The sequence below is a fragment of the Gadus morhua genome, chromosome 4 (genome assembly GCF_902167405.1).
Source record: "Gadus morhua chromosome 4, gadMor3.0, whole genome shotgun sequence".
Classification (NCBI taxonomy): domain Eukaryota; kingdom Metazoa; phylum Chordata; class Actinopteri; order Gadiformes; family Gadidae; genus Gadus; species Gadus morhua.
This window is the reverse complement of record NC_044051.1, coordinates 34507482-34520986: the sequence shown is the minus strand read 5'-3', so window position 1 is coordinate 34520986 and position 13505 is coordinate 34507482. Positions and strand designations below refer to the sequence as shown.

The following is a 13505-nucleotide window of genomic DNA, read 5'->3' as shown; positions in this document are numbered from 1 at the left end:
CTCTATCCATATTCATCGTGCTGGCACCATATGGTGCCAATGCAGGGTGAAAAAGGCAGGGCTGGTGGTGGGATGGTAACGAACCATTCTTGCCTACACCATAGCTGTACAAAACCTGCATGGATCCCACATCAATGGCTGGCTTACAGAGAGTAGATCTTCCAAGATGATACAAGGATGTTTTTATTGAAGTCATCTGATGTGTGTGATCCTTTAATACTATTGTAAGGGTCAGCAAGAATGATGCCAGGTGCAGTGCCTTTTAGGATCTTGCACAATATCCACACTGTCTCTTATCCCCTCACTAGTGATCAGACCTGGGGCTTATCCAATCACTTAAGGCCCTTACTAGTGATCTGACCTATTCTGTGAATACAGCGATTGTGTACCGAGCTACAATATTGTTTTTCTTTGGTGCTATTCCATCATTTGTGTGTTTTTGTTGTGGTTTGGGGTCTGCACCTGCCTCGTTGTTCTTTGAAAGCCAAACATAACCCAAGACATGATGCATATTGACTATAGTTGAACGCAAAGTGGCGAACACTGCCCAATGGTGCACTTAATTTGCTTCAACAAAGTCAACGCCAGCGTTTCGGCTTGAAAAAAGCCAAACTAATTACAGATTCCAGCGGGCCTTGGGCTGGCCCTTACCTAAGATATACTTGGTGACATGCCGTCCCCACCGTGTACTCCTCCATGCATTTCTCAGGAGGCACACCAGAACGCCACATGTCGGTACGCCCTTCTGTTGTCAGCTAGCGTGTTGTCAGCTAGCGTGTTGCCCACTGTGCGGGGGGAATGCTGCCGTGTGAGAATCCTGAGACAATAATTGGCTGTTGCGGCATGGCAGGTGTTGCGACGGACCGACTGCTGATGTACACACCATGGCGTTGGGGGGGGGTTGTTGGAACGTCGCTCAACCCAAGCTCCTCATGTTGTACCTGAAAAACATCATGTGACCAACCCCAGCTCTTCATGTTGTACCTGAATCACATCATGTGACCAACCATGGCTCCTCATGTTGTACCTGAATCACATCATGTGACCAACCGCAGCTCCTCATGTTGCACCTGAATCACATCATGTGACCAACCCTGTTATGACAATCCTTAAGCAAAGCATGTGATGTGCAGCCAAATTATGTAGAGATGGCCATAACTGTTTTGATCCTCCTTCTGGATCAAACCCTGTTCTTGCTTTTCATCGTCACGTATCTGAGACCAAACCTTGTGGAGTGGGATTCCAGCAGTTGCATCTCAAGCTGTCAAAGTCCGGAAAGGAGGGATCCTGTTATTTTATTCCTAGATTATCTGAAGGTCAACTGCCATGTTGTTGTTATTCCTTTATGCGAAGCGTCTCAGTCACTTCCATAGCATGTCACTCCTGAAGGGAGCTGAACTGACAATAGTCCATTAGGGAATTATAGGCTCAATGGTTGTAGAGAACCATATTCATTTTCTGTAGTCATTCAATTAAATGAATTGTGGAATGGAGAGATGCCAATGTCTTTATTGTCTTGTGTTCTTAATCTGTTGACTTAAAGGTTGTGTCCCATGTCGTGGGCGTCGGCTTTAAACACACCGCGTCCTTTCACTGACAAGCCCCGACAATTGGCAGTTGTTATCCAATTATATCGTCCTTTTCGTTGCCAAAAAACCTGCAAAAAACACCTGTGTACCTCTGACACCCACACAGACACGGGTCCATGTCATGGGCTGTTTAAACTCCCAAAGCAGGACCACTGCCACATGGCTGAGTTTCTGACAGATTGACGGTCCTTTTTCATCTATTTGATTAAACCGCTTGCGTATCGTCAGTCCACAGCCTGGGGTTGCCCTGTTCTAGGCTTAGCCATAAACTGGTTTTCAGGTACAGCTCATACTGCACACACGTACACACACGTACACACACACAACCAAACACACGTACAAACACACGTACACACGCGTACAAACACAGGTACACACACGTACAAACACACGTACAAACACACGTTCACACGCGTACAAACACACGTACACACGTACAAACACACATACACACACGTACGCACTACAGGCATTACAAGAGGCTATGCTTGCTCGGTAGCATCTGACGCGCCTCGCCACACGACCACAAGACAGATGTTGCAGGCCGGCGGGGGGGAGGGGGTGTGTGTGAATGTAGGCCTCACACAATCAAACTATGTACGTGGGATTTACATTCGATGATCTGCCCTACTAGGCTGAGATAATCTCTGGTGACTACTGCACACCGGGCGGATTTAACGTTAACAGCCGAAAAAATGATAACCTCGTACCACCGTTTATGGTCCGCTTAGTCTTTGGGGAGACTCCTCTATCCAATGTGACACTGAATACACACACATCCATAAGGAGAACACGCAGGTTACGACGTCTTGCTAAAGAATCAGTGTCGGACACAGAACCTGCCAGCTGGCAGTTGAAACCCCTACTGGTTACTACTGGTTACGACTGGTTCACGGCCACACAGAGAACCCGACCCAGTGGGTCCAGCAGGTCGCGGCTGGTTCCCACCGAGCCAAAGTGTTGTTTGTTGTGGTACATCCAGCCAGGCCGCTAGGGCAGGGACAAGGGCGAATAAATGCATTGGCAGCACTGCTTGGAACGAGCTTCCAGTCACCAGCCAGCCAGCCACCAGCCAGCAAGCCAGCAGTCTCCCAGACCTTGCCAAACTGACGGTGGGACTTCAGCCGAGTCTGCCAAGCCTTTGCAAGTCCTACCGTTTGAAAATTTAAGTCTGTAAGATACATGTTCTTGGAATTGGATTTAAACATTACCTCTGAATTTCTCTCTCTGACCCTCTCTCTACTTGCACTTTTTATTCCGGTATCTTAAGACAATGAATAATGTGTTCTTTCACCGAAACGGTTACTGGTTGTTTATGTGTCAGGATATTTCGTTTTGTTAAGATGGGTCATCCCCGAACAACGTCCTGCTTTCCTTTGTGGGGAAATCAAATGCATAAACCATCCCTATTTCACTCACTAGGTATCCTTGCCTCGTTGTTGTCTATCCTTATTGTTACATAGCAATTAGCGAGGACACTGCAGAGCAGAATCCACATCCACTCAACTGCCCGAAGCAAGTCTAGCACTTACTTTTCATATTCTTAGCACGGTACCCAATAAAGAAAGATAATCATATAATTCTTTAACAAAACAAAACCTAAGGGCCACCACTGTAGCGGATACGTAAACACATTATACAGGGTGGATAAAAGAAAAAGAAAAAAAAAAAAGACCAATTACACCAAATGTCCCAATATAAATGTAATTATATTTTTAGCCCCTAGCTGTAGGACTTCTCGAACCTCAGATGTTTGTGGCTTTATTTATGAGGACGAGGTGTTGGGACGCGCCCCAGGGGCGGAAGCCCTCCTTGTCCCGCTCCAGCGACCTCGGAGCGTAACACAACAAACCACAGTGGAAGTCCTCTGGGGGGGGGGGGGGGGGGAGATTGTCTTTGGTGTATGTGGTGTATGTGCTCACTGTTCTGTTTGAGGGTGTCCTGGCCAGCTGCCAGCTCTCTCTGCGATACTGATAATACTCTCTCCTTCTCTTCCACTTAGAGCGCCGCCGTGTCCCGTTTCTCTTCCTCTCTCAAGCTCACGTTCATACACGTACTTTTCTATCTCTTAATCCCTTTCTTGGCCATGTATCACTTTTCAGTATTACCCATTTCTCTTTGTAGCAGTACACTTGCCACTTCCGTCCGTTTGTCTGTCTGTTCCTTCTTCCAACCTCTGTCAGCGTTGGTTCCTGCTATTGATTAAAAACAAAAAAAGAGAGCTAAAAATATGCTCCAACTGAATCCTATTAAAGTGTGCTTTCCTCCATAATGGCCGGTCCCATGTGAACAGCAGATTAACTACCATCCCTGTTCGTCATTTTTAATACCTAAAAACCCTGCAGCACTTTGGCTGACAAGGCCAGCTGACGTGCGTGCGTGTGTGTGTGAGACGGAGAGAGAAAGTGAGCGAGCGCTTTTGTGACGTCATCTTCATATCGTATCATCCTCATGTTCCATCCTGTAATGAGCATAAAACATCGTTAGAGTCAGTGATTTGAACAACGGTGTAACATCAGTCAGGAGCTGCAGAGCTCGTTGCAGAACACTGCTCAGTTTAATCTCTAGCTTTTGCGTTCTTTGCTTCAAGTTATTGCACGGGACACCCACACAAGCAAAGACAGACGCACACACTTACACGCACAGTGTTGACATGGAGGAGTATTAGAACTCTGATTGGTCTCATCTGGTTTCAACAGCGTGATTAATTGCTTGCTCCGCATTGTTCTGTACACACACTCGTTACTGTTTCTGTTCCTCTGTCTTATCACATAAAAGTGAACTGATCTCTACCGAACCACCTGCTTATTTTATTAAAGTTTGAGAATGGCTATCCTGTATTGTATCGTATCCGCACTGACATTGAAGGAAAGAAACACTGTTCTCTGCGCGTGTGTGTCACCATATGTGACGTTATTCAGAGGGTGTTTAGGACTGAATACTATGGTTAACTACGATGGTGGATATGTGCTAACAATTTGGAATTCACATCACCCAATCATGGCCGTGTTTGTGTTTTATTTCTTTCATGGCGGCTAAGCAGTTTGAAAGTGAAGGCTATCTCTCCGTCACTCCCTTGCTCTCTCTCTCTCTGTCTCTCTGTCTGTCTGTCTCTCTGTCTCTCTCTCTGTCACTCTCCCTGGTTTAACATGAAGCAGACTCTCAGTGATCCATCTTATCTGCTCTGAGCAAGGGACCAGATCGCACAAACATGTCCATCACAGTGAACATTGTGCGTGTGTGTGTGTGTACATCGTGTGTGTGCTTGGATGGCAGCTTTTCAATGAGTCACAACTTTACACTGCTGACTGGCTGCTTCCCTTTCCTATACAGGACATGTGTGTGTATGTTTGTCTTTGTGTGTGTGTGTGTGTTCATACAGGAGTGTGTCCTATTGGAAATGGTGTCCCTCAACTGAAGGACGTTACAACTGTGTGAGTGTGTGTCTGTGGGTGCGTGCATGCGTGTGTTTGTTCTGATGGATTAATGATGTTCAGGTGTGCTGGCAACACGTTCTCAGCTGTGTGAGACAAAACATAGCATAGGCCCCTCGCTCCCTAACCTGCTGACTACAACTTAGCTTTGGAGCCATTCGGCCGATGACTAGTTTAGCTTTTGACGCAACACTCAACGGCTAGTTTAGCTTCGTAGCCCCACTCGATGCCTAGTTTAGCTTTGTATCAAGGTCTGATGGCTACTGGTTAAGCTTGTAATAATGCCCCAGCTGCCTTATTTAGCTTTGTAGCAACGTGCAAGCTGGTTAGATTTGTAGAAACACCTGACAGCTAGTCTAGCTAAGTAGCAATGCGCCCCCGGCTAGTTTGGCTTTGTAGCAACGCCCGACGGCTAGTATAGCTTTTAGCAACGCACTGGTCGGCTAGTTTAGCGTTGTAGTATTGCACCGGTCAGCTAGTTTAGCTTCGTAGCGACTTGTCTGCTGGCTAATTAGCTTTAGGTCACTTTGATCTTTAAAGGGTATCCAGCGAGGAACGCTACGCTGGGTTATTGACCAGGTATACGCTGTCAAGCCTGTCCGGGATTTAGCCCCCCCCCCCCCCAAATTTTGATTCACAGGTACTTTCTCAAATAGCATTTTCCATGCAGTTAGCAGTTAGCTAGACAGCGGGCACAGCGGGCTAGGCATGCTAGCTGTCATGGTGGAACTGGAGGGCCCACTGAAAACAGGAAGCAGCTGAATCAACATCCTGCCCAGGCAGGATTGGATTGGGGGGGGGGGGGAATACAAGCGGCCATTTGTAAGATTACCCCCAGCCCCCCCCACCAACCCCCAACAATAACCCCCTTTGTGATGTCAGACCACAAGAATACACTGGGGATTTCACACACGCCCGCACGCGCGCACACACACGCACACTCTGATATTACGCCTGGCTAGTTATCAGTGGCCACTAGTTAGTCTGCTCTCCAAGCAACATCTAGTGAGACGGAGCGGACCAGTCTACTTAAGACACACTGGTCTCCATGGATTCTGTCGCTCTCTCTCTCTCTCTCCCCCTCTCTCCGGCTCTCTCTCTCTCTCTCTCTCTCTATGGGGTCAGTGTCGGTCGGCCTGACACAGATTGCTGCTGATGAATTAGTAAAGGCTAACAGGGGGTTCTAAATGGAGCAGGCGGCTCTCTCTCTCTATCGCCGGCCGTCAGGGTCCTCTCTGGCCTACTTAACCAGCCCCAGGTCACCAAGCACTCTGAGGTGTGTGTGTGTGTGTGTGTGTGTATGTGACATGACTTTTGATGGTAAGAAAGAACAGGGCCTCTTGTGTGTCTGGACTTGGCAAGAAAAAGTGTGTGTGTGTGTGTGTGTTTGTGTCTGTGTGTGCTACCGTTTTGCCCCAGCTCAAAGAAGTAGAAGAAGAAAAGGTTAGGACCGGTTGTGTGTCCGCGTTAAGTACGTCCTTGGGTAGAATGAAGCGGCAGCTCTGTGAGGAAGCGGAACACACACACAGTAACACACACACACTGAAGCACGCAAACGCACACACACAAACAGAAACACGCATGGACAAACTCAAGCGCGCACATACACACAGAAGCACATACGCACGCACGCACACACTCACACACAGAAATCCTGCACGCACTAACAGACTCAAACATACACACGGAAAGCCTGCATGCACTCACACACGCACATAAGCACATAAGCAGATGCGCACACACACACACACACACACACACACACACACACACACACACACACACACACACACACACACACACACACACACACACACGACGGGGGGCATTGGCACAGCAGATGCTGCTGGCTTCATTATGAAGCAGCATCGTGGCTCCAGCTGGCGGGGGTCTTTAATACTTTACAGGTCAGCACAGATCAACAGCTCTTAACACTTTACTAGCTAACTGAATTTCCACCTGCTCAAGTTTTCTTTAGCGGCGAGAAAAAGAGGCACTTTGACACGTAATACGTGACACACTGCTCAGTTGATCCTTTGGCACGAGGCCAAATAATTAAGAAACCGTTGTGTTTTCAGAACCGAGGGCTGATTCCCCGAAACCGCATCGGTGGCAGGACGGACGTGACATCATGTTTTTTGGGATTATTGCGTACGAAAGACTTAGTACGCAATGTACACAAAGTACACAATGCGGGTGAAAGTACCCAGACAACTTACGCACGCGCTCTGTGCGTTTCGCCCCGTTGTAACACAACAAGATTCCACCTCTTGTTTGGCCCGTCCTACAAATACGAACTGCGATCCGGACTCCCCGTGTGTTTGGGTTGTGACGTTCATGTTGATCGCCTTTAACGCCAGGTCGACATTATGCTCGCAGTTGGCGTCAAATGGTTTAACTTCTACATAACATCTCTGTTAGTTGCGTGTGAGGAATAGGAGTTTAAGTAAGCGTCCAGAACATTGAGTCAGTGCTCTGGAAGAGGGGGTCTCCTTCTAGCCTGGCCTGGCTGTGAAGGGAGGCTGTTCGTTCCAGACTGGGGCCAGCCGTGTTGTGGCTGGATGTGGTCGTCTGCCCTACATCGTTAGCATGACCCAGTGAACCCGCTGTCTTCGGGCAATGGAAGATGCACACTGTAAAATCATACACACACTAACGGTCACACACAGACACACACACACACACACACACACACACTCGCTGTACACGTATAGACACACGCTATATACACATCAACACCCATGCTGTTTTACACACACACTGTAATAGAAACACACATTATCAGAAACACACTGTACAAAAAAAACACACTGCACACACGCACACACTGTACACAGTCACTGACACAAAAAATGTACACAGAGTACGCATACACACACAATTGTTATGGGTGGAGTCCTTTAAGGGGAGGGTGCGCATCATTGTACCCGAGTGTGTGTGTGTGTGTGTGTGTGTCTCCGTTGACATTAAGTCTGCTGTCAATCAAACGTCAAGTCTAATGAGCGCTCCCTCTCTCTCGCTGTCTCTCTCCCCACTCCATCGTCGGTTTGACAAGAGTCTACTGTCAAGGAACAGATTTGCTCTCTAGCTGCCATGGCGGTTTACTGTCGTGTGTGTGTGTGTGTGTGTGTGTGTGTGTGTGTGTGTGTGTGTGTGTGTGTGTGTGTGTGTGTGTGTGTGTGTGTGTGTGTGTGTGTGTGTGTGTGTGTGTGTGTGTGTGTGTGTGCACTGTGTTGTCTGAATGTGTGTTGAAGTATGAGTGTGTTGATGTGTGTGTGTGTTGATGTGTGTGTGTGTGTGTTGTTGTGCGTCACTGTACAGTCCCCTGACCAGGTGTTGTTGTGTTGCAGACGCCTTTGTGAACAGCCAGGAGTGGACCCTGAGTCGGACCGTCCCAGAACTCAAAGTGGTGAGTGCTCACCAACGTACACCTGCACGCCAACCACCAGCGTGTACACACACAGACATGTGACCACAAGCACACACAGAGACACATGACTGCACACGCACGCACGCACGCACACGCACGCACGGACGCGCACACACACACAAAGGCTCTCACACACGTAGACGGAGGCAGAAGCGACTGTCTCGAGCACGTAGCACAGATCCATCAAACACAACGTGATTATTGAGGTATTTATTATTCATATTCCACCCGAGGGTCTGGTCCTGTTTAAAAACCTGTTTGTGTCTATTCTGCTGCCCCAGGGCATCGTGGGTAACCTGGCCAGTGGCAAGTCGGCACTGGTGCACAGATATCTGACGGGAACGTACGTGCAGGAGGAGTCCCCAGAGGGTAAGCCCAGCTGTCTGTCTGTCTGCGCGTCTCTTCTTTGAGGTGTCCGTCTGTCCCTTACCTCTGTCTGTGTCCTGGTTCTTCCTTTATGTGTACCTTGCATGTCTGTCTGTATCTCTCTCCCTTTCGCGGTATGTTTTTACTGTCTTTCTTTTTTGGACAATCCGTCTCCCTCTGTCTTGTCTCTCTCTCCCTTTCCTCTCCGTGATTTCAGTCAGTCCGTTGTTTCTCTGTTCTATTTAAACTTCTCAATTATCCTCTGTATCTCTTTGCTTGTTTCACAAACCTCTCTCCCTCCCCCTCTCCCTCTGACCAGAGGACCTAGCGAAAATATTAATAAACGGGTGCAGGAATTCATCTCGGGCCTGACCCTAAAGCTCCAATCATATTAACATAAACACAAGTGGATTACAGACAAATACCGCGGCAGCGCTTAAAGTCCTTAAAGGCGGAGCCGGGGCGGCACTGAGCGTCTCCTTTCAGCCCTGGCCTGGCCCTCTCTTTACCCCACTTCCCTGTCCCCCGTTAGCCATTCAGCCCAAGGCGTTAACCCACTACTCTCCCTCCCAGGCTCAGGAACAACAATCGACCCACTTGGGGTTTTCAGATGTGTTCCGTGATCAGTGTTTATTTAGCGAGCAGTGATGACGGGGGTGAAAAGCAAATTCCTTCCGTCAAGTCTCTTCAATGGATCTTCAGTTTCACTGAAGATCCATTGAAGAGATTTAACTGAACATGGGTTTTTTTTTACGACCGGGTTGAAAGTGGAAATGTCACGAGTGAGAAAGCGTCAAAATATGCATCAAAAAGACATTCTGGAGGTTTTGAAAACGAACCCGCTTATTTCTCCGCACTGCGCAGGTGTTCCTCCTGAGACACCATCTTCGGCGTCTAAACTAGGTTAAGGGAGGGAGGGAGAGAGAGAGAGAGAGAGAGAGAGAGAGAGAGAGAGAGAGAGAGAGAGAGAGAGAGAGAGAGAGAGAGAGAGAGAGAGAGAGAGAGAGAGAGAGAGAGAGAGAGAGAGAGAGAGAGAGAGAGAGAGAGAGAGAGAGAGAGACGCAACCCAAGGCTTACCGGGATCTCATTGCCGGGTGCCCACTTAATGCCGTGTTTAGATGCGTAAACCTTCCTCACCGCCCGCGTTCGGTGAATCCATGTCACGGAAAAAGTGTCGGATCCTCGCCCTCCCTCCTGCTCTCCTTGAACAGATTACGGATCCCGCCATTCCTTTGCGACAGTTCGTTGGCACGCCTCGGGGAAACGCGAACATATTTCCTCATCCAATATTAAAGTGCTCAGGGAACTCTCTCTCTCTCTCGTTCTCTCTCTCTCTCTCTCCGTCTCTCTCGTTCTCTCTCTCTCTCCGTCTCTCTCTCTGCCAACTCCCACGCATGCAGAAGAGCCCGACCTCCTCAGCGGCCCCAGACCCGCTGGCCCAGAAGCTACTGGCATCCCATAATGTATTTATCTCCCCATCGTCTCGTGAAGCACAGGGCCCGAGAGCATGCACTTAGCACTGCAGAACGCTTCTCCAAGAACACCTTTAATATTAGAGAGTGATTCTAGGAAATAGTCTCACTAATATGTATGCATATTGCTATGTGAAGGGTAACTATGTAATCACGGGGGTGAAATAGAATCTATATTATACCTGAGCAGGCTAAACTTGGTCGTTTCAGTGCTATAATGGGCGTTTTTTATTATGGGCATTTTTTATTTATGGCCTGTTGTACTGAAAGTAGTAAATAAATCTGCATTTCAGCAGAAGAACCGACAGAGGTTTCGATCTCCCTCCTCTGGAAAGATGATTTACAGAGGATTGCCTACGATAAGCTCATCATTTAGATGTTTACTGACACCTCCGGAGAATCAAACACAATGGGTTTACACTTAAAAAAGTATTAATTGGGTTTACCTACCCTTTTAAAGAGAATTGCCGGCATCGTTTTATTCCTACACAATCTAATTTGAAATAATTAAAATCAAGCGTACCAGGATTCGCCCCCTCTCTCTCCCAAAAACGCATTCATCGCAAGTCACGGAACTCATCTTGTTGATTTGTGATCAGCAGTTTTCGTCCAAATGAAATTGACTGTGGTAAATATTTAGGTTGAGCATCTTTTTTCGGCATCCTTCAGACAGAGAGAGTACACAACACCGGGGCCTTGTGTACACTCGCATCCACACAAAATCATCACTAAACAGATGTTGGAGGGGATTCGGACCCTTGGTGCATTGTCAATATGAAAGAGTCAGACTACAGAAAGACTTTGGTCCAGATCTACCCGTTCGGTATGTCAAACAACCTGTCAGATTTTAAGACGTCCAGATGTTTTTGAGAGCTCTCTTTCTTTCAAACATCTGGAAATGTTCCGGCACCAGGACGCCTTCTTCGCTAGGGTGGCTTTCTAAACTTGTTTGGTGAAAAAATGAAATGTAATCTTGTGCTCCTAAACTCGGGTCTCATTAACCCTTCCCCTGACCCAGGGCGCTTTCGCTAAGCGCACGAAACCGTAAAACATCGCCTTTTCAGAGAGAAGCACTAAAGCAGGGGTTCTCAAAGTTTTGACAACTGAGGGCCAATTTAGAAAACCAAATTTTGACTGAGGGCTGCCAAAGGAAAAAATTCAGGCGGGAATCGCCATCAGCATCCCAGCGGGGGAAAAAACATTGCACCGTGGACATCTGGGAGGGAGGTCAAGTGAGGTCTAAATCACGAAACTGATGTTCATCCTTTCAAAGAAATGAACAGTCGGATTAAAACTAACAAATGTAACAGGATTTAATTGAAAGCTAGAGAGAGTCGACTTTTCTCTTTATATATATATATTTTTGTTTAAATTAATATTGACATAATAATAAAAAATAAATAATAATAATATATTTTTTTTTTTACTTGCATCTTTATGTTATATCGGGCCGCCAGGAATGTTTCTGCGGGCCACCAATGGCCCGCGGGCCGCACTTTGAGAACTAATGCTCTAAAGTGTGCGTCCTTAGAGGGGTTCAGGCGGTCAAACAGGGGCTCCCCGCGGACCCCTTGTTTGCAAAAATACGTTCCCTTATTGCGCTGTAACTCAAGCAGAAGTAGCTCCCGCCAGCGCTCTTTTTTTCTTTTCCGACAGTTTGCCAGAGCATGTTTCGTCTGTTTGCCCCCCCCCCCCCCCCCGACTTAAATTCATGTCTGCTACGACCACCAGGACTACCTTCTGGAAGCCAACAAGGCCAACTGATGAAACGGTTTGCTAACGCTGTAAAGCAAAGCCTGAATACAAAATAATACTCAGGGACGAAAAAAGCACTATAAACACTCCCGCCAACCCCCCCGTAAAAGCCTGTTTACGCTGAAATGTCTTGAGAATACCAATTAAAGTGGGGCCTTCAGTATCGGGGGGAGTTCCAAGAGGCTAACTTCGCTAACTTCAGCAGCTGGCGGCTCTCTTCTATAGCCTCAAATACTTGGCCAACAGCGGCATGTCCGTGTTTTATTCAGCGCATGGCCCACCCCGAGCCGGTCCCTTAACAAACCCACCCCCCCAAAAGATAAATCGCCGATCTGAATAGTTGCCATCGCTCACTACTACCTCCCTTCGGGTGAGCAGCGTGGTCTCCTCGTGGAATAATGCTCCAGCATGGCCCTGGCTCTTAAGGGGGTAGACGTGGCCCTCAGTCCTGTGGCCCCCCCCAGTCTCGTGGCCCCCAGTCTCGTGGTTGTTGATTGGGACGGAAGTGTTTCTCGGCCTCTCGATTGGTTGGTTGGTTGGTGGTTTGAGAGGGCGGGTTAACCACAGTAACGCGAAGCCTGTCGCCAGCGCTATTCTTAGTCTGCACTCTTGAGGGCTGGAGCCAAAAAGGCCCCTTCAGCCCAGGGGCCCCTTCAGTGGGGCCCCTGGGCTGAATCCCACCGGCAGAGGATTTATGAATGGCCTGAATGGGGACCAGCCGGCCCTCTCCTATGTGCCACCGTCGCTCAGAGACTGGGCGGCGGGGGGTCGGGCCGACTTGTGGTGTGGCCCAGTGGGTGGGGCCCACCTCAACCCCCCCTAAGGAGAAGGGGCCGACTCAACAGGAAGGAAGTGGAGCATTAAAGAGTCTGCAGAAAATAACGGCACTCGCGTAAAGTAAATAAACCAAACCAGGGAAACCCCGTTCACAGGCCGGCTATTCCTGGTCTCTCTCTCTCTCTCTGGCTGTCTTTCTGTCTCTCCTTCAGTCTGTCTCTCGTTCTGCCTGTCTATCTGTCGCTCTCCTTTTCCGACACTTTGTATACTTTCAATTGTTAATCTTGTTGGCTCTCCGCTACTCCTCTACTCCTCTGTTCTGTCCATCCATCGTTTTTTGTTTTTTAGACCTTCCCTTTCTTCCGCATCATTGCCCGAAGCTTTCCCTTTTATTCTCTCTCTCTCTCTCTCTCTCTCTCTCTCTCTTCCCTCTCTCTTCGTTCTCTCTCTCTCTCTTTCTCTTCTCTCTCTTTCTCCCTCTCTCTCTCTCTCTCTCTCTCTCTCTCTCTCTCTCTCCCTCTCTCTCTCTCTCTCTCTCTCTCTCTCTCTCTCTCTCTCTCTCTCTCTCTCTCTCTCTCTCTCTCTCCATCCTCTCTCTCACCCTCCCTCTTTTCCCCTCTGTTTATCGTTCGCCCCCATAAACTTTTGCTCACGTCTCTTCTCTCTCGCTCACTCCCCCCCC

At 48.2% G+C, this 13505-nt stretch overlaps 1 protein-coding gene across 2 annotated transcripts in view; it reads left to right on the top strand.

Annotated features, from left to right (window-relative positions):
- agap1 (ArfGAP with GTPase domain, ankyrin repeat and PH domain 1) overlaps window positions 1-13505 on the top strand; it is a gene marked incomplete in the record, with an annotated part of 127447 nt that overhangs the window by 50196 nt on the left and 63746 nt on the right. For both annotated transcript variants that reach the window (XM_030354494.1, XM_030354493.1), the window contains 2 exon segments: window positions 8374-8432; window positions 8735-8822. In XM_030354494.1, the coding sequence (XP_030210354.1) occupies window positions 8374-8432; window positions 8735-8822 (147 nt within the window).